Source organism: Elephas maximus, chromosome 3 (genome assembly GCF_024166365.1).
Source record: "Elephas maximus indicus isolate mEleMax1 chromosome 3, mEleMax1 primary haplotype, whole genome shotgun sequence".
Classification (NCBI taxonomy): domain Eukaryota; kingdom Metazoa; phylum Chordata; class Mammalia; order Proboscidea; family Elephantidae; genus Elephas; species Elephas maximus.
This window is the reverse complement of record NC_064821.1, coordinates 14,252,736-14,276,844: the sequence shown is the minus strand read 5'-3', so window position 1 is coordinate 14,276,844 and position 24,109 is coordinate 14,252,736. Positions and strand designations below refer to the sequence as shown.

The window sequence follows — 24,109 nt, the reverse complement described above, 5'->3', positions numbered from 1 at the left end:
TTCACCTAAAGCATAATAAATTGTTTTAAAAAAGTAAAAAAACAAGCCAATAATGTTCAACTCTGTAAGAACTTCAGAACCATTCAAGGGTTTACAGCAATGATACAAACACAAAGCCAGGAAAAAGGTAACTTTAAAATGATAGGAAAGCTTTGTCAGATTTTCTACTTGCCCATGCCTCAACTGCTCCCTGGTTAGGGGGCAGTCTTTCAGGGGTGGCAGCCCATAGTCTCACAGTGGGCTAGAGAAAAAAAGCTAAAGGAAAACATAGCCAACGAACTAAAGGAAAACAATGTTTTAATAAAATGAGTGGAGTCCTTAAGTGGCACAAAAGGTTAAGCACTCAATTAGTAGGTGAAAAGTTGGCTATTTGAGCCCACCCAGAGGCACCTCAGAGACAATCCTGGCAATCTGCTTTCAAAAGGTCACTACCTCGAAAACCCTATGGAGTAGTTCCACCACATACATGGGGTCAGCGACTAACAATAACAAGAAAATGAGAACATCAATAAAGAGGTATGAATTATAAAAAGGAAGCAAACAAATTTTGGAAGTAGAAAGTACAATAACCAAAATGAAAAATTCACCAGAGGATTTGAATAGCATTTCTCAGTGGATACAAGAAAGAGTCAGTGAACCTGGAATATAGGACAACTGAGATTATTGTCTGATGAACAAAAGAAAAAAGAACAAAGAAAGGTGAACAAAGCCAGATGGATTTATACAACACCATTAAGTAGACCAACACATGCATTATGGGTACACCCAAAAGAGAACAGAGAAAGGGGTAAAAAGAATATTTTTAAAACGAATGGCTGACCTGGCCCAGACAGCTTCACAGCACAGTTCTACCACTTTCAGAGAAGAGATAACACCACTACTACTAAAGGTATTTCAGAGCACAGAAAAAGAAAGAATACTCCCAAACTCATTCTATGAAGCCTGCATATCCCTGATACAAAAACCAGCTAAAGACAGCACAAAAAAAGAAAATTACACACCTATATCCCTCATGAACATGGATGCAAAAATCCTCAACAAAATTCTAGCCAAAAGAATTCAACTACATATCAAAAAAATAATTCACCATGACCAAGTGGGATTCATACCAGGTATGCAGGGATGGTTCAACATTAGAAAAACAATTAATGTAATCCATCAGATAAATAAAAGACGAGAATCACATGATTTTATCAATTGATGCAGAAAAGGAATTTGACAAGTTCAACACCCAGTCATGATAAAAACTGTCAGCAAAATAGGAATAGAAGGAACATTCCTCAACATAATAAAGGGCATTTATACAAAGCCAATAGCCAGCATCACCCTAAATGGAGAGAGCCTGAAAGCATTCCCCTTGAGATCGGGAACCAGAAAAGGATGCCCTTTATCACCATTCTTAGTCAACATTGTGCTGGAGGTCCTAGCCAGAGCACTTAGGCTAGATAAAGAAATAAAGGGCATCCAGATTGACAAGGAAGAAGTAAAAGTATCTCTATTTTCAGATGACATGATCTTATACACAGAAAACCCTAAGGAATCCTCCAGAAAACTACTGAAACTAACAGAAGAGTTCAGCAAAGTATCGGGATACAAGATAAACATACAAAACTCAGTTGGATTCCTCTACACCAACAAAAAGAACATCGAAGAGGAAATCACCAAGTCAATGCCATTTACAGTAGCCCCCAAGAACATAAAATACGTAGGAATAAATCTTACCAGAGATGTAAAAGACTTATACAAAGAAAAGTACAAAACACTTCTGCAAAAAAACAAAAGAGACCTACATAAGTGGAAAAACATACCTTGCTCATGGACAGAAAGACTTAACATTATAAAAATGTCTATTCTACCAAAACCAATCTATAGATTTAATACAATTCCGATCCAAATTCCAACGACCTTTTTTTAATGAGATGGAGAAACAAATCAACAACTTCATATGGAAAGGCAAGAGGCCCCGGATAAGTAATGCATTACTGAAAAAGAAGAACAAAGTGGGAGGCCTCACTCTACCTGACTTTAAAACCTATTATACTGCCACAGTAGTCATAACAGCCTGGTACTGGTACAACAACAGATACATAGACGAATGGAAAAGAATTGAGAATCCAGGCATAAATCTATCCACATAAGAGCAGTTGATATTTGACAAAGGCCCCAAAGCTATTTAATGGGGAAAAGACAGTCTTTTTAACAAATGGTGCTGGCATAACTGGATATCCATCTGCAAAAAAATGAAACAAGACCCATACCTCACACCACGCACAAAAACTAACTCAAAATGGATCAAAGACCTAAATATAAAATCTAAAACAATAAAGATCATGGAAGAAAAAATAGGGACAAAGTTAGGAGCCCTAATACATGGCATAAACAGTATACAAAACATTATTAACGATGCAGAAGAAAAACTAGATAACTGGGAGGGAGCTCCTAAAAACCAAACACCTATGCTCATCCAAAGACTTCACCAAAAGAGTAAAAAGATTACCTACAGACTGGGAAAAAGTTTTTAGCTATGACATTTCCAGTCAGTGCCTGATCTCTAAGATGTACATGATACTGCAAAAAATCAACTACAAAAATACAACTAACCCAATTAAAAAATGGGCTAAAGATATGAACAGCCAATTCACTGAAGAAGACATTCAGGTAGCTAACAGATACAAGAGGAAATGCTTATGATCATTAGCCATTAAAGAAATGCAAGTCAAAACTACAATGAGATTCCATCTCACTCCAGCAAGGCTGACATTAATTCAAAAAACACAAAATAATAAATGCTGGAGAGGTTGTCGAGAGACTGGAACACTTACACACTGCTGGTGGGAATGTAAAATGGTACAACCACTTTGGAAATCGATTTGGCGCTTCCTTAAAAAGCTAGAAATAGAACTACTATAGGAGCCAGCAATCCTACTCCTTGGAATATATCCTAGAGAAATAAGAGCCTTTACACGAACAGATATACGTACACCCATATTCACTGCAGCACTGTTTACAATTGCAAAAAGATGGAAGCAACCAAGGTGCCCATCAACGGATGAATAGATAAATTAATTATGGTTTATTCACACAATGGAATACTATGCATCGATGAAGAACAATGATGAATCCATGAAACATTTCATAACATGGAAGAATCTGGAAGGCATTATACTGAGTGAAATTAGTCAGTTGCAAAGGGACAAATAGTGTATAAGACCACTATTATAAGAACTCGAGAAACAGTTTAAACAGAGAAGAAAATATTCTTTGATGGTTACGAGGGGGGGAGGGAGGGAGGGCGGGAGAGGGGTATTCACTAATTAGATAGCAGATAAGAACTACTTAAGGTGACAGGAAAGACAGCACACAATACAGGCGAGGTCAGTACAACTGGACCAAAACAAAAGTAAAGAAGTTTCCTGAATAAACTGAATGCTTCGAAGGCCAGTGTAGCAGGGGTGGGGGTTGGGGGTCCATGGCTTCCAGGGACATCTAGGTCAACTGGCATAATAAAATCTATTAAGAAAACATTTTGCATCCCACTTTGGAGAGTGGTGTCTGGGGTCTTAAACGCTAGCAAGTGGCCATCTAAGATGCATGAATGGGTCTCAGCCCTCCTGGACCAAAGGAGATTGAAGAACACCAAAGACACAAGGTAATTACGAGCCCGAGAGACAGAAAGGGCCACATAAACCAGAGACTACATCAGCCTGAGACCAGAAGAACTAGATGGTGCCTGGCTATAACCGATGACTGCCCTGACAGGGAACACAACAGAGAACCCCTGAGGGAGCAGGAGAGCAGTGGGATGCAGACCCCAAGTTCTCCTAAAAAGACCAGACTTAATGGTCTGACTGAGACTAGAAGGACCCTGGTGGCCATGGCCCCCAGACATTCTGTTAGCCCAGGACAGGAACCATTCCCAAAGCAACTCTTCAGACAGGGATTGGACTGGACAATGGGATGGAGAGGGATGCTGGTGAGGATTGTGCTTCTTGGATTAGGTAGACAGGTGGCATCTCCTGCATGGAGGGGAGATGAGAGGGTAGAAGGGTTAGAAGTTGGTGAAATGGACATGAAAAGAGAGAGTGGAGGGAGAGAATGGGCTGTCTCATTAGGAGGAGAGCAATTGGGAGTATGTAGCAAGGCGTATATAAGTTTTTGTGTGAGAGACTGACTTGATTTGTAAACTTTCACTTAAAGCACAATAAAAATTAAAAAAAAAATGTAATCCCCATGGTAACCACAAAGAACAAATCTAAAAACATATACCCAAAAGGAAATGAGAAGGGAAGCAAAACAAACAATGACAGAATTTGAATGCAGAAATAGACAATTCTACATTCAGAGTTGGAGATGTCAATATGCCACTTTCAATAATAGACACAATATCTAGACAGAAGATCAATAAGAAAATAAGTGGATTTGCGTAACAACATAAAACGAGACTTCACAGACATATAGAACACTCCACCCAGCAACAGCAGCATATACATCCGTCTCTAATGCACATGGATTGTTCTCAAAGACAGACCATTTGTTAGGTCAAAAAAAAAAAAGTCTCAATACATTCAAAAAGATTGAAATTACAAACTATTATCTTCTCTGACCATATGCAATGAAACTAAAAAGAAGTAACAGAAAGAAGAAATTTCACAAATATGTGGAATTAAACAACACACTATTAAATAACCAATAAGTGATTTAAAAAGAAAATCCCGAGGGAAATTAGAAAATACTTAGAGATAAATAAAAACAAAGCCAAAACTAAGGGTGAAGACAGTGCTCAGAGGAAAATATACAGTATTAAATGCCCAAAAGAGATCTCTCAATTCAATAACCTTACATTACACCTTGATTAAACAGAAAAAGAGTAAAAAAGTCCAAAAATACCATAAGGACAGAAATAATAGACTATAAACCAAAAAACCCCTTGCCGTTGAGTCAATTCTGACTCATAGTGACCCTATAGGTCAGAGTAGAACTGCCCCATAACTGCCAACCTTTAGGCTAGCAACTGAGCTCTTAACCACCGTGCCACCAGTATAGATAAATGAAATAAGGAATATAGAAAAAACTGACAGAATCAACAAAACAAGAATTTGGTTTTCTGAAAAGATCAATACAATTGACAAATCTTTAGCTAGACTGACCAAACAGAGAAGCAAAAGCTAAAACCAGAAATGAATGTGGACTCATTACTATCGATCATACAGACATAAAGATTACAAGAGAACACAATGAACAACTGTACGCCAACGAATTAGATAATCTATGTAAAAGGGGAAATTCCTAGAAATGCACAAGTTACCTAAATTGACTCAAGAAGAAATAGAAAATTTCAACAGAACTGTAACAAGTAAAGAGATTTAATCAGTAATCGACATCATCCCAACAATGAAAAGATGAGGACCTGATGGCTTCTACTAAACATTCAAAGAAGAATTTATATCAATCTTACTAAAACTCCTCCAAAAATAAAAGTGAGAACTCTTCTTAACTCATTCGCTGAGGTAAGCATTATTCTGATGCCAAAGCCAGACACAGACATGATGGGGGCAAGGTAGGGGATGACAAACCAATATCCCCCATGAATACAGTTGCAAAAATACTCAACAAAATACTGTAAAACCAAATCCAACAGCATATTAGAAGAATTATGCATCATGACCAAGTAAAATTTACCCCAAAAGGCAAGGATAATGAAACAGTAGAAAAACAACGTAATACACATCAATAATACAAACGAAAAAAAAAAAATACACATGATAATTTCAATTGATGATGACAAAGTATTTCACAAAATTCAGTATCTTTTGATAATAAAAAACACTCAACAAGGGAAATCAAAGGGAAGTTTCTTAACATGATAATAAGCATTCATGAAAAACCCACAACTAGCATCATATTAAGGAGCCCTGGTGGTGTAGTGCTTAAGTGCCCATCTGTTAACCAAAAGGTGAGCAGTTCAAACCCACCAGCCGCTCCACAGGAAAAAGATGTGGCAGTCTGCTTCCATGAAGATTTACAGCCTTAAAAATCCTATAAGGTAGTTCTGTTGTATCCTAAAGGGTCGCTATGGTATGGAACGATATGATTCACTATGATTCTGAGAAGCAAGAACGCTCCTTAGAGACGAGGATGGCAAGACTTCACCTTGCTTGCTTTGGACAGGTTATCAGCAGGGACCAATCCCTGGAGAAGGACATCATGCTTGGTGAATTAGAGGGTCAGTGAAAGAGAGGAAGACCCTCAACAAGATGAAGTGACACAATGGCTGCAACAATGACAGAGTGGTTGTGACAATGGGCTCAAGCATAGCAACAATTGTGAGGATGGCACAGGACTGGGCAGCATTTTGTTCTGTTGTACATGAGGTCGCTCTGAGTCAGAACAGATCTGAACAACTTTCAACACTGTACTGGATGTCACAGCCAGAGAAATTAAGCAGAAAAAATAAACTGAAGGCATTCAATTCTGATAGGAAATAAAACTATCTCCATTTACAGATGATGCCCGAATGCTCCTTAGAAGCACCTTGCTTGCTTTGGACCTGTTACCAGGAGGGACCAGTCCCTGGAGAAAGACATGATGCTTGGTTAAGTAGAGGGTCAGCGAAAAAGAGGACCCTCAGTGAGATGGATTGCTGCAACGATGGGCTCAAGCGTAACAATGACTGTGAGGATGATGCAGGGCCTTGCAGTGTTTCATTCTGTTGCACGCACGGTCACTATGAGTCAGAACCTACTCGACGCACCTAACAACATTTACCGATGACGTAGTCATATAGATAAAAAAATCTTAAAACATCCACAAGAAAGCATCCAGACCTAAAAAGGATTTCAACAAATTTGCAGGGTACAATATTAACACGTAAAACTCAGTTGTTTTTCTGTGTACCATTAATCAACAAGCGAAAAAGAATGAAGTTGATCCCTATACTTCATATCATGTTCAAAAATTAATTTAAAAGGTATCAACAACCTAGATATAAGAACTAAAACCATAAAAGCAATGTTTAGTTAATAGTACCAAAACCAAACTTCTCAATGTCCTCAAAAAATTGAATCGTTAAATTATTACAGTATATTCCATCCAGAGAACAATATACAGTAATTAAAGGGAATAAACAACCCATGGAGTCCTCCCAATGTAAATCTGAACTTAAGGAATTGGCATTTAAAGTTCATATAGTGCTTTTCGGTTTCTAACATAAAAACCATCAAAATTCAAATGTGTATTAAAAAAGGAAAAAAACAAACTCATTGCTGTTGAATCGATTCCAACTCCTTCAACCCCATAGGACAGAGTAGAACTGCCCCAAAAGGGCTTCCAAGGATGTGATCCTTACAGATGCAGACTGCCACACCTTTCTCCTGAGGAGTAGCTGCTGAGTTAGAACCATGGACATTTTGATTAGCAGCAGAGCGCTTATCCACTAAGCCACTAGGGCTCCTTTCAAATGTATATATTTGGGGATATACACATAAGTGAAAAAATACAAACAAAAGCAAACAACTGATCCTCAAAAACAGTAAGAGGCCAGAAGGGGATTGTGACTAAAAATCAACTCATGGGGGACAGCCAAGAACAAATACCTAGCCATTACATGGATGTCCATTTTATATTTCACTGAGCTGTACATTTAGTATAAATTTTTCTGCATGTATGTAAAAAATTCTAATAAAATTTAGAAATGGAAAGAAACATCCACAATCTTAAAATGGGCATATACAAAAAATTTACATCAAAGAACACAGAGTGAAAAGTTCACTTTCCCAGAAAAGCAGATGAAAAACAAGGACATCCGTTACTTCACTCCTAGCCAACCATATCCTAGCGGTTTTAACCAGTATATTCCCCTCAAGAAAAAAGGAAAGGGTTAAACATTTTAAAGGGAAAAAACCACAGCCCATTCTATTTTATACCAAAAATCAAACCAAACCCAGTGCCGTCAAGTCAATTCCGACTCATAGCGACCCTACAGGACAGAGTAGAACTGCCCCATAGAGTTTCCAAGAAGCGCCTGGTAGATTCGAACTGCCAACCCTTTGGTTAGCAGCCATTGCACTTAACCACTACGCCACCAGGGTTTCCATTCTGTTTTATAGATTAAGTAATTATGTATTCACAACTCCAAAAGAATATACAGATTATTATAGGACAGAAATTTTAGCCCTGGTGGCACAATGGTTAAGTGCTCGGCTGCCAACTGAAAGGGCAGTGGTTTGAACGCACCAGTGGCTCTACAGGAGAAAAGACCTGGTGATCTGCTCCCATAAAGATTACAGCCTAGGAGACCCTATGAGGTAGCTCTACTCTGTCACACAAGATCACTATGAGTTGGAATCAACTTAATAACATATACACTAGTACCAAGCAGTTGGAAAATAAAAAGCATAGTGTATTTTAGTGAAAATAAAAAGGGCCAAGGCGTGGAATTAAGCAAATGGAAGATCCTAATAAAAAATTATTCAACGACATCCAATCAACTACAACAAATGAAGAGAGCACCCTTTTAGACGACTGTTCTACCCAAATAGATCTTATTTCCAAAGAACTTCCAAAAAACTCCAATTTTATTTTTCTTAGAACTTGACAAAAACTACTTCAAAAATTGATATGGAAGCACAAATGTCCACAAATAGCCAAAATATTCTAAGGAACACTACACAGGGATTGTTGAAACACACACACATGCACACGTGTATATATATATATATGTATATACACATATAAGTATATATATACACACTTACAAATAGCTGTGTGTGTGTAGCTATGACAAATTAGGCAGCACAGTATCAATATAAAAAAAAAAATCAATATAAGAGCATACAAATAGATTAATGGAAAAAAAGTAAGTACAGTCATGTACCGCATAAGACCCATTCAGGGGGCAGTCTATCGCATATCTGTTGCATGAGGGTTTTTTTTTTTTTTTTTTTTAAGGGAAAGCTGCTCTCCTTTTACTATTTCCCCCTAATAGTTTTAAAGACCCAAAACCCTACTCTTGTGGCACTGATGGGCAAGCTGTGGGTGGGGATGGCGCAGCTCTGGCTGGGCTACTGCTAGCACAGGAGGACACGGGTTTGGGAGCAGGTTCTCGGGCTTTGGCCTATAGGCAGGCAGGTGGCAGCTGCAGGCCGGTCAGTTCCTGCTCTTCAGGCAGGCAGAAGAGCAGGGGTGGGGCTGGGAGCTCTCCACTTCCTCCTTCTTTACTTCCTCTTGCTGTACTCCAGCTGCCCCTCTCAGCCTGCTGCCCACTTCTCCAGCCTCCACCAGCAGCTCCAACAACACCAGCAGCAGCAGTGGCGATACGGATGACTTGACTGGAAGGGGGCGCCCAAAAGGTTTTAATAAGGCTTTACAGGGGTGGCCATAACCTGGGGACTGCCTGTACATAATATGGTGTTTCTACAACATCCAAATCACATAATGTTCTATTTCACAAAACCTATTGTGGGCACTATTGTGGGCACCAAGCAACGCATAACTGTACTCCAGGAACAGGCCCACCTATAGGAAGTTGAGCCATGACAGGGGAAGCACTGCAAGGCACTGCCAAAAACTACAGACACTTTAATATGTAGGGTCAATTAATTATGTCATTGGGATAATTAATGCATTCCTATCTATTCCATATGCAAAAATAAATTCCAAATAGATTAGTCTTAAATGTGAAAATGTAAAATTATAACACTTTCAGAAGTTATAAACAAATGATTTTATGACATCAGAATAGAGAAAAAATTCTGAAATAAGACATAAGGGGATAGACTGGCAAACTCAACTATAATAAAATTCAGAACTAGTCATCAATGGGCAGAAAAAAGTGAATGAGTGCATAACCTACATGCTAGGAAAAAAATTTTCTACATAAATGAAAAATGTATTTCTAAGAGCTATAAAGAAGCCCAAAAAGTCAGAAAAAGATGAACTAATGGTGAGGAAATATGCAAAGCCTTGTCAGTACTGGAGTAGTTTAAGATAACTGCAGAATGAAATTAAAGTATGACACCATTTCATAGCCACAACAGCAAAAATTAATTCCGTAATACCCATGTTACCAAGCAAATGAAACAAAATACAAATACACTACTACGTGGAAGGTAAAACTGGTAAACTACATCAGCGTTTCCTACTACATTTAAACTTGGTTATGATCTGCAACTTAGACCTTTCTCCTCACTAGAGCTATTGGGCGGAGCCCTCGTTGCCCAATGGTTAAGAACTCGGGCTGCTAACAGAAAGGTTGGCGGTTCGAATCTACCAGCTGCTCCTTGAAAACACTACGGGGCCTTTCTGCTCTGTGCTATTGGGTTGTTAGGAGTCGGAATCGACTCAACTGCAATGGATTTGGGTTTTTTTTTTTTTTGGTAGTTATTGGGCAAGAGCACTTGGACCCTGGAAAGAAAGTGAACAGAGCAGTACTATTCACAAAAGGAAAAACTAAACTAGAAACAACCTAAATTTTGTTAGCAATACAATGGATAGGTAAATTGTGGTCCACTCATAAAATGGAACACATACCTACATAGGAACATAGGTAAACTAGAGCTACAGATACCAACATGTATGAAACTCAAAAACATCATGAGGAAAACAAGTCAACTAAAGAACCCACACAGAGGAAATGCATTTATACAATGGTCAAAAGATGCGAAGGTCAATGATATAAAGTTCACAGATTAAGACTTGGGTGGTAAAGCTGTAATAACAACAATAACAATAATAGTACATTTACAGTGGTTACTTCCAGGTTAATGAGATCAGGGCAGGACACACTGGGAGGGCTCTAAGAACTTCCCATGTCCTATTTGTAATCAGGTGTCCAGATTAGTGTTATTAAAACTTTACATGAAAAGTTTCATGTATTCCTTGCTTATATACTTTACAACAGAAAGTTTAAAACAGAAAAATAAATAATTTTAATATATTAATTCTACCAGGTAATCTGACAGCCCCTTAATTCTACCAAGTAATCTGACAGCCCCTTCATTTTCATTTAATTTGTCTTAGGTCAGGAGAGCTTTTATACCTCAATTTATATATACATGAATCTTAGAAATTTACAACAATATGCACTAGAGTGAGCTTTGTAAAAGGAAAATGTTGGAAACTCCAAGTGTCCCTTCATAGCATTGAGGTTACAAAAAAATTAAACAAAAGCCAGAAAAAAAACTTAAGACAGATCCACCAAATGCAGTACTATGGAGTTTTTACAACTTTAGATTGAAACTGTCTACCTATTGTTAACAGAGCTCCAGGATAATTTGTTAACTGCAAAAAGCAAGTATAAAATCCAAGCTATCTTTTTTATAACAAAGTAGGGTAGATAAAAATTTCTAATTCCATTTGCTTGCATTTATATAAAGAGATACTGGCAAGATGCTTAAGAAAGTTGACAAGAAAGCTGGATATCTAAAGGTGGCTGGTGGAAGAAGAATGATCTGGATGAGGGCAATGTTAGAGCAAGTCTTCATAAAGATTGCTTGATAAGTTCATACTGCCATTTGAGCTTTAAGGGTATTTTCTATTGGAAAGACATGGTAATTTTACTTTTAAACAATATAAATCGAATGTGGTACTTAATGTGTTTCCTAGGAATTTCATTCGTAAATACAGAAGCATTGAAGATTTAATCCCTTAGGGCCTAAATGTTACGGAATAGTCTAATACACTTGCACAAATCAAAAATGTAAGTCAGGGCTCCGTGCTGAAACCCAGTAACCAGGGATATCAGTCTGTATGTTCATTTTCTCCACCAGAAGGTTTCCAAAATGGCTGGAAGAATTAAAATATTAGGGGTTCTGGAATAATATGGTAAGTGTAACAGAAGTCCTTCAGATCCCTCTGAAGATCCAAGTGAGATTTAAAGTAACTTTTACACCAGTAAAAACAGGTATTCCTCTGTGTTTCAGAAGTTTTATATCTATTAAACTAAAAAATTATCAGTGGAAACCTAACAAACGGATTCCAAAATTTGCTTCCAGTAGAAACTGTGCCCCTGAGACCTTAAATACACCCATTCTTGTTTTAGATGTAGCCGATGCAGATCCTGCCCATGAAGGACTCTGGGACTGAGCAAGAGTGATTGACTGGACAGTAACCCCATCCATAATTAGACAAGGACACTGACCAGACTCCCCTCTTTTTTTCCCTTCAGGAAGATACTGGGTAGCCCCTAATGGTCGGAATGCAGTAGCTACGTGGCACTAATTTCTGGCTGTGGTTGACCCCAAGGCACCACTGGCTGGATACATGCACTCTATGCTTTCCTTGAATCCATTCTCGCATTTCAAAGGTTATACTGCATTTACAAGGAACCCATTGGAGGGGGTGATTGAGTAAAAGGACTGTATTTTCTTGGTGGGATTACTTACCTGCTATTTTTACTCTCAGTGTCGACAATATTATCACCAAAACTGAGACACTACAAAAGTTCATCACCAGTCCCCTAAATGACACTGAACTTGGGCCTGCTGCTCTCAGCGAAGAAACTGCTGCCTTGAGAAGTGTGGTGCTCCAGAACAGAACAGCTTTGGACGTGACAACAGGGGCCCAAGGAGGCGCCTATGCTTTATGAAAAACTGAATGTTGTGTACATGTTCCCGACAACGCAGCCCTTGTAAGCCACTCGTTTGTTCACTTACCCAATTAGATTGCACAGAACATATGGGGGATGACACTTGGTGGACAGAGATCAAGGGGTGGTTCTCTGGGTGGGGAACAGGGTGGAAAAAATTACTATTTGGACTTCTTGGCGTCATAATAGGTGAAATCATTTTTTGAACTTGCTTGTGTGGTATATGTTTGTATGTTTGCAATGCATTCATAAACTAGGGAAGGAATCCCTGAGATCATCTTTCCCCTACCCTGCAGGCTCAGAGAAACTCACAGAAGAGGTGGGCGTGTGAGGCTGTAAGAGCCAGGCAGGAAGGAGTGGATTGTAGGGTGTTAGACATATCCAATATGGATTCTGCCCATGAAGGTCTCTGGGATTGAGCAAGAGTGGCTGGCCAGAGAGTCACTGTCTTAGGCTGGGTTCTCAAGAGAAGCAAAACCAGTAATGCATATAAATATATAGAGAGAGATTTATATCAAAGAAACAGCTCACACAGCTGTAGGGGTTGGAACATCCTAAGTCCTTGGATCAGGATAGAGGCCTTTCCCAATTCACAGAGCAGCAGAAGATGGTGAACCCAAGACGAGCAGGTCAGAGAACAGAACTCCCGCTCACAGACCGTGATGGTCGAGGAATCCCCAAGGTCAGCAGGCAAGACCTCAAGGTTTCTCCTGAGTCACATAGCTTCAGGGGCTGGTGAACTCAAGATAGGCAGGTCAGGGAGCAGAACTCTTGCTTGCAGGCCATGAAGATCAACAAATCCCAAGATGGACAGGCAAGCTGCTAGTCCAAGTCCCAAGAACCAGAGGTCAGACAAGGGACAGCTGTTGGATCCAGAACAAGCCAACAACCTTTTCAAGGTAAGCAGGGAGGAAGGAGGTGGTGGAAGGCAGAGAGATGAAGGCTGAGGGGGCAGTGAGCTGCCACAGACCCCAGACCTGCCAGTACCACTCAGCAGATTCCACCACGGAGGTGATCGCATATCAAATTTCAACAAGGAAGTGATCACAACATTACACAACTGCCAAAACACTGAGAATCCCACCACGGAGGTGATCGCATATCAAATTTCAACAAGGAAGTGATCACAACATTACACAACTGTCAAAACACTGAGAATCATGGCCCAGCCAAGCTGAGACACAATCTTAACCATCACAGTCCACCTCTTATCAACTTGGCATATGTACACATCTCCCTAAACCATACATAATCTCTGAATAAACACAATTACAAAGTTATACTTGTCCATACCAGGAAACAACTAACACACGTAAACAAAAAGCACACTACCCCATTTACGTATATTTTATAAGTGAAGAAAAAAATATCTGATGCACACATACAAAACAGAAATACTCATAACAATTACAGTCCTCCTTTCTGCAACTGCTCACATGGCCTTAACTGGTATTTAGAACTACCTTCTTCCACCACCCATTCTGTATTCCCCTTGCCCTCAGCAAGCACCTCAGCTGGTCATGGTTCTTTGCTTGGTGGGGTGACCCAAACCTTCATTTCTGAAGGGTCTGGGCCATTAGTAGCCATGTCAGAATTGGGTTCCTGTAGATTTCCATTGACATTAATCACAGGACATGGTAGTACTGAGACGCCCTAAGGGATATCCTCCATTCCAGACATATTCTTCTTTACTTCCATTATGTAGTATCAATCCAATTTCCTCTTGGTAATCTGGATCAATCACACCAGCCAGTATGGTAACTTCCCTCTTTGCCTGTTCATCCAGAGGCATAAGGAGCCCAAAGCGACCAGGTGGCATTCTTAGCTTCTAATTCAATGGAATCAGTAATGTGTCTCCAGGTGGGAGCATTCCTCCCCTTGGAACAAAGACCTCTAGGCCTGCAGAGCATAAGGTTGTGGGGACAGAAAGCAAAAATCTTGCAAGTGGGTAATTAGGGGTAATAGTGAGTGGTGCCACTCCCATTTCCACCCCTGGATTCCTGGACCCAGGACTCCTTGCTATCAGAGAAACGGCACAATATATTGGATGCTGGTTTAGAGCATATACAGCCTCCTGGAGAACACTGCCCCAACCCTGCAAGGTACTACGACCTAGCTGGTGCCGTAATTGTGTCTTTAGGAAGCCATTCCATCGTTCAATCAAACCAGCTGCGTCAGGATGATGGGAAACATGGTAAGACCAGAGAATTCCATGAGCATGGGCCCAGTGCTGCACTTCGTTTGATGTAAAATAAGTCCCTTGATCAGATGCAATGCTGTGTGGGATACCATGACAGTGGATAAGGCATTCTGTGTAAGTCCACGGATGGTAGTTTTGGCAGAAGGGTAGCATGCAAGGAAGGCAAATCCATATCCAGAGTAAGTGTCTATTCCAGTAAGGACAAAATGCTGCCCTTTTCATGATGGAAGTGGTCCAACATAATCAAGTTGCCAACAAGTTGCTGGCTGGTCACCTCGAGGGACGGTGACATATTGGGGACTCAGTGTTGGTCTCTGCTGGCAGATTGGGCACTCAGCAGTGGCTGTAGCCAAGTCAGCCTTGGTGAGTGGAAGTCCAAGTTGCTGGGCCCATGCATAACCTCCGTCCCTGCCACCATGGCTACTTTATTCATGAGCCCATTGGGCAATGATGGGAGTAGCTGAGGAAAGAAGATTAGTGGTTTCCACAGAATGTGTCATCCTATCCACTTGATTATTAAAATCATCCTCTGCTGAGGTCACCTTTTGGTGAGGATTCACATGAGGCACAAATTATCTTCACTTCTTTGGCCCATTCAGAGAGGTCTATCCACATACCTCTTCCCCATAAATCCTTGTCTCCAATTTTCCAGTCAGGTTCTTCCCAAGTCCCTGGCCATACAGCCAAACCACTGGCCACCGCCCATGAATCAGTATAATCGCACATCTGGCCATTTCTCCTTCCAAGCAAAATGAACAACCAGGTGCGCTGCTCGAAGTTCTGCCCATTGGGAGGATTTCCCTTCACCACTGTCCTCCAGGGAGGCCCCAGAAAGGGGCTGTAGCGCTGCCACTGTCTACTTTCGAGTGGTGCCTGCATATCACGCAGAACCATCTGTAAACCAGGCACGAGTTTTCTCTTCTTCAGTCAAGTGATCGTAAGGAATTCCCCATGAGGCCCTAGGTGCAGACTGGGAGATGGAAGCTAATGTGACAGGAATGAAGACCACGGGCATCTGGGCCACTTCCTCATGCAACTTACCTGTTCCTTCAGGTCCTGCTTGGGCCCAATCTCATATATACCACTTCCATTTAATGATGGAATGCTGCCATGCACGTCCAGCTTTATGACTCTGTGGGTCAGATGACACACCATTCATGATGGGCAGGTCAGGCCACATGGTGACTAGGTGTTCCATTGTTAAGCATTCAGTCTCTATTAAAGCCCAGTAACAAGCCAAAAGCTGTTTCTCAAAAGGAGAGTAGTTATCTGCAGAGGATGGCAGGGCTTTGCTCCGAAATCCTAAGGGTGTGCACTGTGATTCACCAATAGGGGCTGCCAAAGACTCCAATCAGCACTCTATATGCCACTGACACTTCAAGCACGATCGGATCAGCTGGATCATAGGGCCCAAGGGGCAGAGCAGTTTGCACAGCAGCCTGAACCTGTTGCAGAGCCTTCTCTTCTACCAGGCCCCACTCAAAACTCACAGCTTTTTGAGTCACTTGATAAACAGGCTGAAATAACACACTCAAATGAGGAATATGTTGCCTCCAAAATCCAAAGAGTCCTACTAGGTGTTGTGCCTCCCTTTCAGTTGTGGGAGCAACCAGATGCAATAATTATCCTTCACTTTAGAAGGAATACCTCGACATGCCCCATACCACTGGACCCCTAGAAATTTCACTGAGGTGGAAGGCATCTGAATTTTTGTGGGATTAATTTCTCACACTCGAGCACACAAATGTTTTACCAGTAAGTCCAGAGTCATTGACAGTCCTTGCTTACTAGGTCCAATCAGCATAATGTCATCAGTGTAATGGACCAGTGTGCCATCTTGTGGAAGGGAAAGACACTCAAGTTCCCTGCAGACTAAATTATGCCACAGGGCTGGGGAGTTGGCAAGTGAAGGTGTTTGAACTGCTTCTGGCGGTCCTTTGAAATAGGTATGGAGAAAAAGGCATTCGCCAGATCAATAGCTGCATATCAGGTACCAGGAGATGTATTAAATTTGCTCAAGCAATGAGACTACATCTGGAACAGCAGCTGCAACTGGAGTCGCCACCTGGTTAAGTTTTCAATAATCTACTGTCATGTTCCAAGATCCATCTGTTTTTTGCACAGGCCAAATAGGAGAGTTGATTGGGGATGTGGTGGGAATCACCACCCCTGCATCCTTCAAGCCCTTGATGGTGGCAGTAATCTCTACAATCCCTCCAAGAATGCGGTATTGTTTTTGGTTTACTATTTTTCTAGGTAGGGGCAGTTCCAACGGCTTCCACTTGGCTTTTCCTACCATAATAGCCCTAACTCCATTTGTCAGGGATCCAATATAGAGGTTCTGCCAGTTGCTGAGTATATCTATTCCAATTATGCATTCTGGAATTGGGGAAATCACTACAGGATGGGTTTGGGGACCCACTGGACCTACCATCAGACGGACAGAAGCCAAGACTCCATCAATAACCTAACCTCCATATTCCCCCACTTTGACTGCTGGGCCACAGTACCGTTTTGGGTCTCCTGGAATTAGCGTCAGTTGAGGCAGTATCCAGTAATCCCTGAAAAGTCTGATTATTTCCTTTTTCCCAATGAACAGTCACTCTCGTAAAAGGCCTTAGATCCCTTTGGGGAAGGCTGGGAGAGAGATTAACAGTATAAATTTCTGGCAGTGTACTGAAGTCCTCCCTCAAGGGGGACCCAGTCTCCCCTTCATTCAAGGGGTTGCGGGTCTTTAAACTTGCTCATGTCTGGGAATTGATTGAGAGACTGTGATTCTCTGTTCTGGCAATTTGAGTTAGACTGCTGTTCACCTGACCTAGAATTCATCTCTTTGTACAGTTTAGTAGGTTTCCCATCTATTTCACTCCTAGGGACACCATGACTAAGTAGCCAATGCCGTAAGTCCATACCAGTCAGACCATTCTGATTACAGCTTTGACTCCGCTGTCCATTACTGTAACCACACCCACCTTGTCTTTGTCGATTGAGAGCAGCCACTTGGCCCCTACTACCAGGGGGTCCAATCAGCCCCATTGTAGCTACCCAAACCCAGTGCCTTCGAGTCGATTCCGACTCATGGCGACCCTTCAGGATAGAGTAGCTAGGTGTCTTAATTCACTTAGGGCAGTTTCCAGTGTCAAATCTGATTTACATAAAACAATCACAGCAGTCTTCAAGGATGCTGGAGCTCCTGTCACAAATTTGTTCCTCACAGTTGTGGTAAAAGGTGTGTCCTCTGGGCATGCCATGTGTGGGCCTGTGAGTCTAACCTGATAAATCCACTCCAGCATGCCAATTTCCTTAAGCCTTTGGATACGTTTTCCTACAATACACCAAGGCAGGTCTGGTACTTTAACCTAGTTTAGTGTAGGCTACCATGTAATCCATGCTTTGGAAACCCAGCCAAACAAACTATTAGAGGCTTTCCTAACTTCTTGAGCTGAAACACTGAATGAAGAATCTGTGCTTAGTGGACCCATATCAATAAACTCAGACTGATCCATTTTATGTTCCTTGCACAATTATCCCACACCCTTAATAGCCATTCCCACACATATTCCCCAGGTTTCTGTTTGTACATATTAGGAAAGTTAAGTAGTTCTTTTGGAGTGTAGCATACCTCCTCCTGGGTCACACTTTGTACTTCACCTTCCGGGGTTCCCTGGGACTTGAGCCTAGTTATAGGTCTAGAAGCCAGAATGGGTAGAGTGGAGTATGTTTTGAAAACATTCAACACTGTCTTCCTCAGGCGCTGCCACAGGAAGTGACTGCTGGCAAGTGCTCCTTACAGGCAGCTGGGCTAGGGCTAATCTCATCAGATGGCAGTGGAGGGGTTTTTCTGGGCAGGGTGGCACAGCAGACGAAAATGAAGTAATCTCTTCAGATGGGAGTGGCTCTGTTGGCAGGAGTGAATGAATGGAATTTAGGGGCTCCATGTCCCCAGCTTCCTGATTATCTGCCCATATGTCCCCACTCCAAGTTTGAGGATCCCATTTCTTCCCAGTCAATGCCCTCACTTTAACTTCAGACACCTCTCTAGGCTGGAAATTGAGCTGACGTTGTAATTCAGCCACTCTCACAATCAGAGTCTGGGTTTGGCTTTTAGCAATATCTGCTCTGTTATTACAGAAATAAGGCCTTCTTTCAAACCATAAGTGGAGGCTTTGAGGTCATTTAGGCAGCACTTGAGCTTTGACTCTGAAGCCCTGAGCGCATCTTTCTTTCACCACTCTGTCGAGTGAAAGTAGGACCCACCAAGCAGCTTCCTTGCATTTCTCATTCTGACAAAGCTCTGGAAAGATATCACACAAGTGTTCACCCAGAGCATCGGCTTTCACCAATGCCTAATCTACTGGTGGTGATATTTTGTATGTCTGTACCACCACTTCACACCATGGATTAGCAGTGCCCTCTTTACTGTTGGAAGCAGAGGCATCACCATCTTCAAGACTAACCAGACTTGAGGACCAATCTAGAAAATTCATCCTTAAAATTTTGTTTCTCTAGAACCACTCTTGGTACCAAATGTCTTAGGCTGAGGGGGCGGCGAGCCGCCACAGGCCCCAGGCCCGCAGGTACCACTCAGCAGATTCCATCATGGCGGTGATCACATATCAAATTTCAATGGAGAAGTGATCACAACATTATGCAACTGCCAAAACACTGAGAATCATGGCCCAGCAAAGTTAACACACAATCTTAAGCATCACAGTCACTCTGTCAGTAGTTAGACAAGGACATTAACCAGCCTACCCTCTCAGGGCCATTCCCCAACTCCCACCCCCCAGGTTTTCAGACTTCACTTTCCCCTCCCTTCCTCCTGTGGCACTCCTCCTGGGGTCCTGGTATCACATTCCTTTCTCCCTTTGTAATCATCCACTCTTTGAGTAATAAGTGGTACAGCAAAGGCCCCTGTTGCACACCAATACCATAACCTAAGTTAATGACCAGCGCTTTGCAGTTTCTCCCATGTGAATCTGTGCTGCCCTTCTGTACCTAAGTTTCCCCTAATAAAAAGCCTTTAGTCCACTCATCCTGGCTTTTCACACCTATTTTTTCTTAATCTGAACCAAGCCTTTCCAAGGGTTTTAGGGACTGCTTTACCCCCGTGACTCCCCCATGACTCTGGATTACATCTGTAGTGCTGCCCTGGCTGCCAGTCAGGCAGGATGAATCTCCACCTCATACCTTAGCTGCTTTAGCAAAAAAAAAAAAAAAAAAAAAAATTTCTTAGACTTTAGTCCAAGACTATGGGGAGCAGTCAAAAATTTTTGGAAATGTAATACCAGCTCTAGGCACAGAGAGCCTGGGAGGACAGGGACCTGGACTGGGTTATTGTGCTTCATGCACACCTGAAAGATGCAAGCAAAACTATTCCCTGCTGGAAAAAAAAAAAGATGGTTTTGGAGACCCCAGACATGATCCAGCTGGACTCACTCTCCTGCCTCATTCCTGTACTGAGGTCATGGGAGTGCCAGGCCCCACGTAGGACTCATGAAGAGTCAGGGTTCTTCCCCGAATAACTCTCTCCCTTTCTTTACCCCATCTCCCCACGTGAGAAGTGGAACGATAGTTTCAGAACTGCACAAAAAAGGCTCCAGTGCCTGGGGGAGGAACATTTTTGCAGCGAGGGGAGAGGATGGCTCTGGAGAGCCTGTGGCTTAGCCTCCCCAGCTAGAGCTGCTCCATCTTCATGCTCTGCCCAGGACATTTTGACATTCAGCACAGAGCACCGAGGCCCAGGATGGGGTTGTAAGGCTCCATGGTGACAGCTCTGTCACATATGAAAGGCAACACCAGGCATCCAAGGCTTCAACGACCACATATGCATAGAGGAAGGGTCCAGTGATGGTGGAACAGGGGCTTAGGATGCCACTTAGGACTTAATCCCTTGGCCTCTTCTGCTACCTTTTACCTTGTAGAAACACAGAGCACGAAGCACACAGCTGGTCCCGCACCAAATCATACTTAGCCTCACCCCCTTATACTAAGAATTACCCAATTCTCTGTGATACTCACCATTTCCTCGCTACAGCTCCTCAAAGTTAAGTGACTGTCCTCTCGGAGCTCAAGAAGCCACTTCAGTGACAGGAATAGGAGGGGAAGCAGAGCCACTAAGCAGTTTGGAGGCAGATGAATAATGTTTGGTCCACACAGCCAGTCAGAGCAGTTGAAACCTTACTTGTGAGGGCAAGGATGTGCAAGACAGTTGCCCTAGGTACCCAGCTGCTGAGACTCGACTAGTTTTCTCTGTGTCACACCTGGGACCTGAAATTGAAGATGATAGGGAGGAGGGGGAGACAGGTGTTGAGTAAAGAGGAAGCAACTGGTTCTTAGCCTTCAGCTTTTTCCCTGGGCAGGACTTCCTCCCAGTCTCAAGGCAGTGCTCCACCCTGAGGGCATTTGCTGCTTAAGGCAGAACAGGCTCTAGCCTTCCAGAGCATACACCTGCATTCTTCACACAGCTACTCAGCCTCTTCCTTTTGGTAACAAGATCACAGATGGAGGAATTTACTCATCCCAGAGCATGAGAAGCATTTAGGGCAAGGCTGGAAAACTTGAATCTGATTTTCTCCAGGGACTGAGGGGTTCAAGGATGAGTTTGTTTGTTCACCTGCATAACACTGCCCCTTGTAGATCAACATATACCCTGTTATCTGATATCAACGTGGGTGAATTTTCAGGGAGAACGTATTTTTCAACTTTAGCCAATGCAATCATCATGCTTCATCAGTTTTTCACTTTGTGCAGTTAAATCTCTTCTACTGAGCTTTGCTTTTGTTTATTTTCATTTCATACATACCATTGTAATATGTGATCAGTATTTATCCTGTTGATTTTGTACTTTCACCATTACCCCTGAGTTTTTTGTTTTTTGGCTCTCAGGCCTTTAACACCACCAGTCCCTAAGCTTTCAAGAAATCTGGGAGGATTCCTAACACTTCCTCTTTCAGCATTATAACAAATCTGTCAACACACAAATCAGAAAATCATTAAGTTTTCTCTAAGGAGCCCTCTCCCACCTCTGTTCCCATCTCCCTTGCCCCCCCACAGCTCCCCCATCCAGCTGACTCCCACTCTTATTTCTTGATCTCAGTGTAAATGTTCTCTCTCTTGCATGACCATTATATCCAGTGTCTCCCCTTTAAGTATTATCTTGCCTTTTAGTATTTTCTCTCACAGCACTAATTTTAATTCACAACTTTATTTCTATGCTTACTTTCAGCATAAACTGGGAGTTTGTTAGATATGTAGACTCTCAAGCTACACCCCAGACCTGCTAAATAAAAATCTGCATTTTAATGTGCCCTGGTTATCCACATCCACATGCAACTTTGAGAAGCATTCACGGCTCTATAGCCTGTAACTCAAGGAATAAGCATTCGATCAACTGAGGTGCCCTTTGAACCATCTACATCTACATAATGTCACCCACTATCTTCCTGATCCACAATCTCCGCGTCTAGGCCACCTCACAGTCTTCCTTAACTTGTTCATAACAAGCTTCTGCTTGACATCATTCATTCATGGTTATCTTTCCAAAATCTATTTGCAGTACAAGAACTGGAGTGTTCCGTTTTAAATCGCAAATATACTCACATCCATCCCTGCTTCATGCCCATCAGTGGCTGCCCACTGGCCTTCAAAAAGCCCAGAGTGGTCAGAATGGCTCTTAACAACTTGCTACCATTGCTTCTTCCAGTCTGGCTCACACAACACCCCCCAACCTCCAACCCACACTTTGTTTTCTTTGCTCCAATCATCTCTAACTTTTATCCAGCAACAGATAATAATGCATTCTCTGCTGCCTCAGAGATTTACACACTCACTTTTCCCAACTGAAATATTCTTTCCACGCCCACCCATCACACATGCTATCAACCCTGCTCATGTACACAGCTAACCATGTATATAGCTGAAGCCAACTAATTTTATGAATTTTCACTTAAATGATTTTCCCTTTCAAGTAGTCTAACCTGACTCTTGGGTTAGGTCCTTTTACATCTGCTATCAAGATGTCCCTGGTTTGTCATTATTTATTTAAAACTATCTCCCATGCTAGACTGTAAATCTATGGACAATTTATATTTTGTTTTCTTGTTCTTTCCAGCCTATGACATAGGTAATTGGGGTCACACACAGAATAATCACACACAGATTGCCATCTATTGTATATACTGTGGAGCAGCACTACTCAGTGGAACTTTCTTTGAACACAGGCTTGTTCTGTCTCTGCATAGACCAATATGGAAGCCTCTAGCCACATGTGGATATTTAGCACTTAAAATGTTGACTAATGCAACTACGGAAGTGAAGTTTTTCTTTTTGATTTAATTAATTTTAACTGTGAATAGCCACAGCTGGTTAGTGGACATCACAACTCTAGGGGACTCACTAGAACCAAAACTGACCAACGCAACAAAGAGGGTGAGAAAGCTGCCATTACCACATTGCAAAGCTTCACAGCTTTTTGTTTTCTGGAACCCTGTCACATAGGGAAATAGAATAGATAAAAGTAAAGGTAACATTCAATACAATTTGGTTATATTTACCTGATTACGGTTAATGTCAACCTAAATTGGAGTTACCACATTCTGCAAATTGTAACGATATTTAAACATAGAAATGAGTTAGAATAACTGAGGGGGCGGGGGAGAGACTCTCTGAGGAGGTGACATTTGCAGTTAGACCTGACTTAGGAGAGTAATGGGATTCCTATAGTAAAAAGTTTTCCTCTAATCAGAGGAAATACCTGATGTAGAGGACAAAAAGAAGAGAAAATCCTGACATTTTTGTCAAAGCTTTTTAAAAATGTGTCAAGAGCTTACTTAACATGAGGGTGTTATAAATTTAAGTCAGAGAGCCATACAAAAGCCTGAACAGGTAGGATCTTGATGGGCAACCTAAAATATGTGGATTTTATTCTGTACGTGACTGATAGCTTGCTTGGTATACATTTGTGAAATATGCCTCTTGCTGCTGGGTGGAGATGATACCTTTTTATGAGAAGAGAGAAAGGAGGAGAAAGCTCAGAGGCTGTTCTCCTAAGGGATCTCTCTCAGAGTAGCTTGGACTAAAATTGTAGCCCTGATGATAGCAGTTATGTTTTGGTTCTAAACCAACAGGACTTGGTGCTTTCCTGAGGGTGGAAGATGAGAGAAAAAGAGGATAGAGATGGACTGAGTACATCTCCCAATCTAGTGAATGGATGCTGGTGCCATTTACTGACATGGGAAAGCCAGGTGAGGAGTAGCCTTGCTGGGGTAAGATTAGAGAGCTCTGTTTCGGACGTGTTAGGTTTCAGAGCCATACAGCCCACAGTG

General features: G+C 41.8%; 1 protein-coding gene across 4 annotated transcripts in view; it reads right to left on the bottom strand.

Annotated features, from left to right (window-relative positions):
* LOC126074013 (zinc finger protein OZF-like) overlaps positions 1-24,109 on the bottom strand; it is a 39,821-nt gene that overhangs the window by 11,416 nt on the left and 4,296 nt on the right. Inside the window, exons 2-3 of one of the 4 annotated variants that reach the window (XM_049881353.1) lie at positions 20,805-21,053; positions 18,406-18,681 (exon numbers count right to left, since the gene is read on the bottom strand). The exons of 1 other annotated variant lie outside the window; for it this stretch is intronic. Coding sequence is in view for 1 of the 3 variants with exons in the window: in XM_049881352.1 (XP_049737309.1) it covers positions 20,805-20,807 (3 nt within the window). In the remaining 2 variants the exon portion in view is untranslated. Of the gene's footprint in view, positions 1-18,405; positions 21,054-24,109 lie in introns of all 4 variants that reach the window. 2 more of the 4 variants (XM_049881355.1, XM_049881352.1) reach the window with 2 other exon arrangements.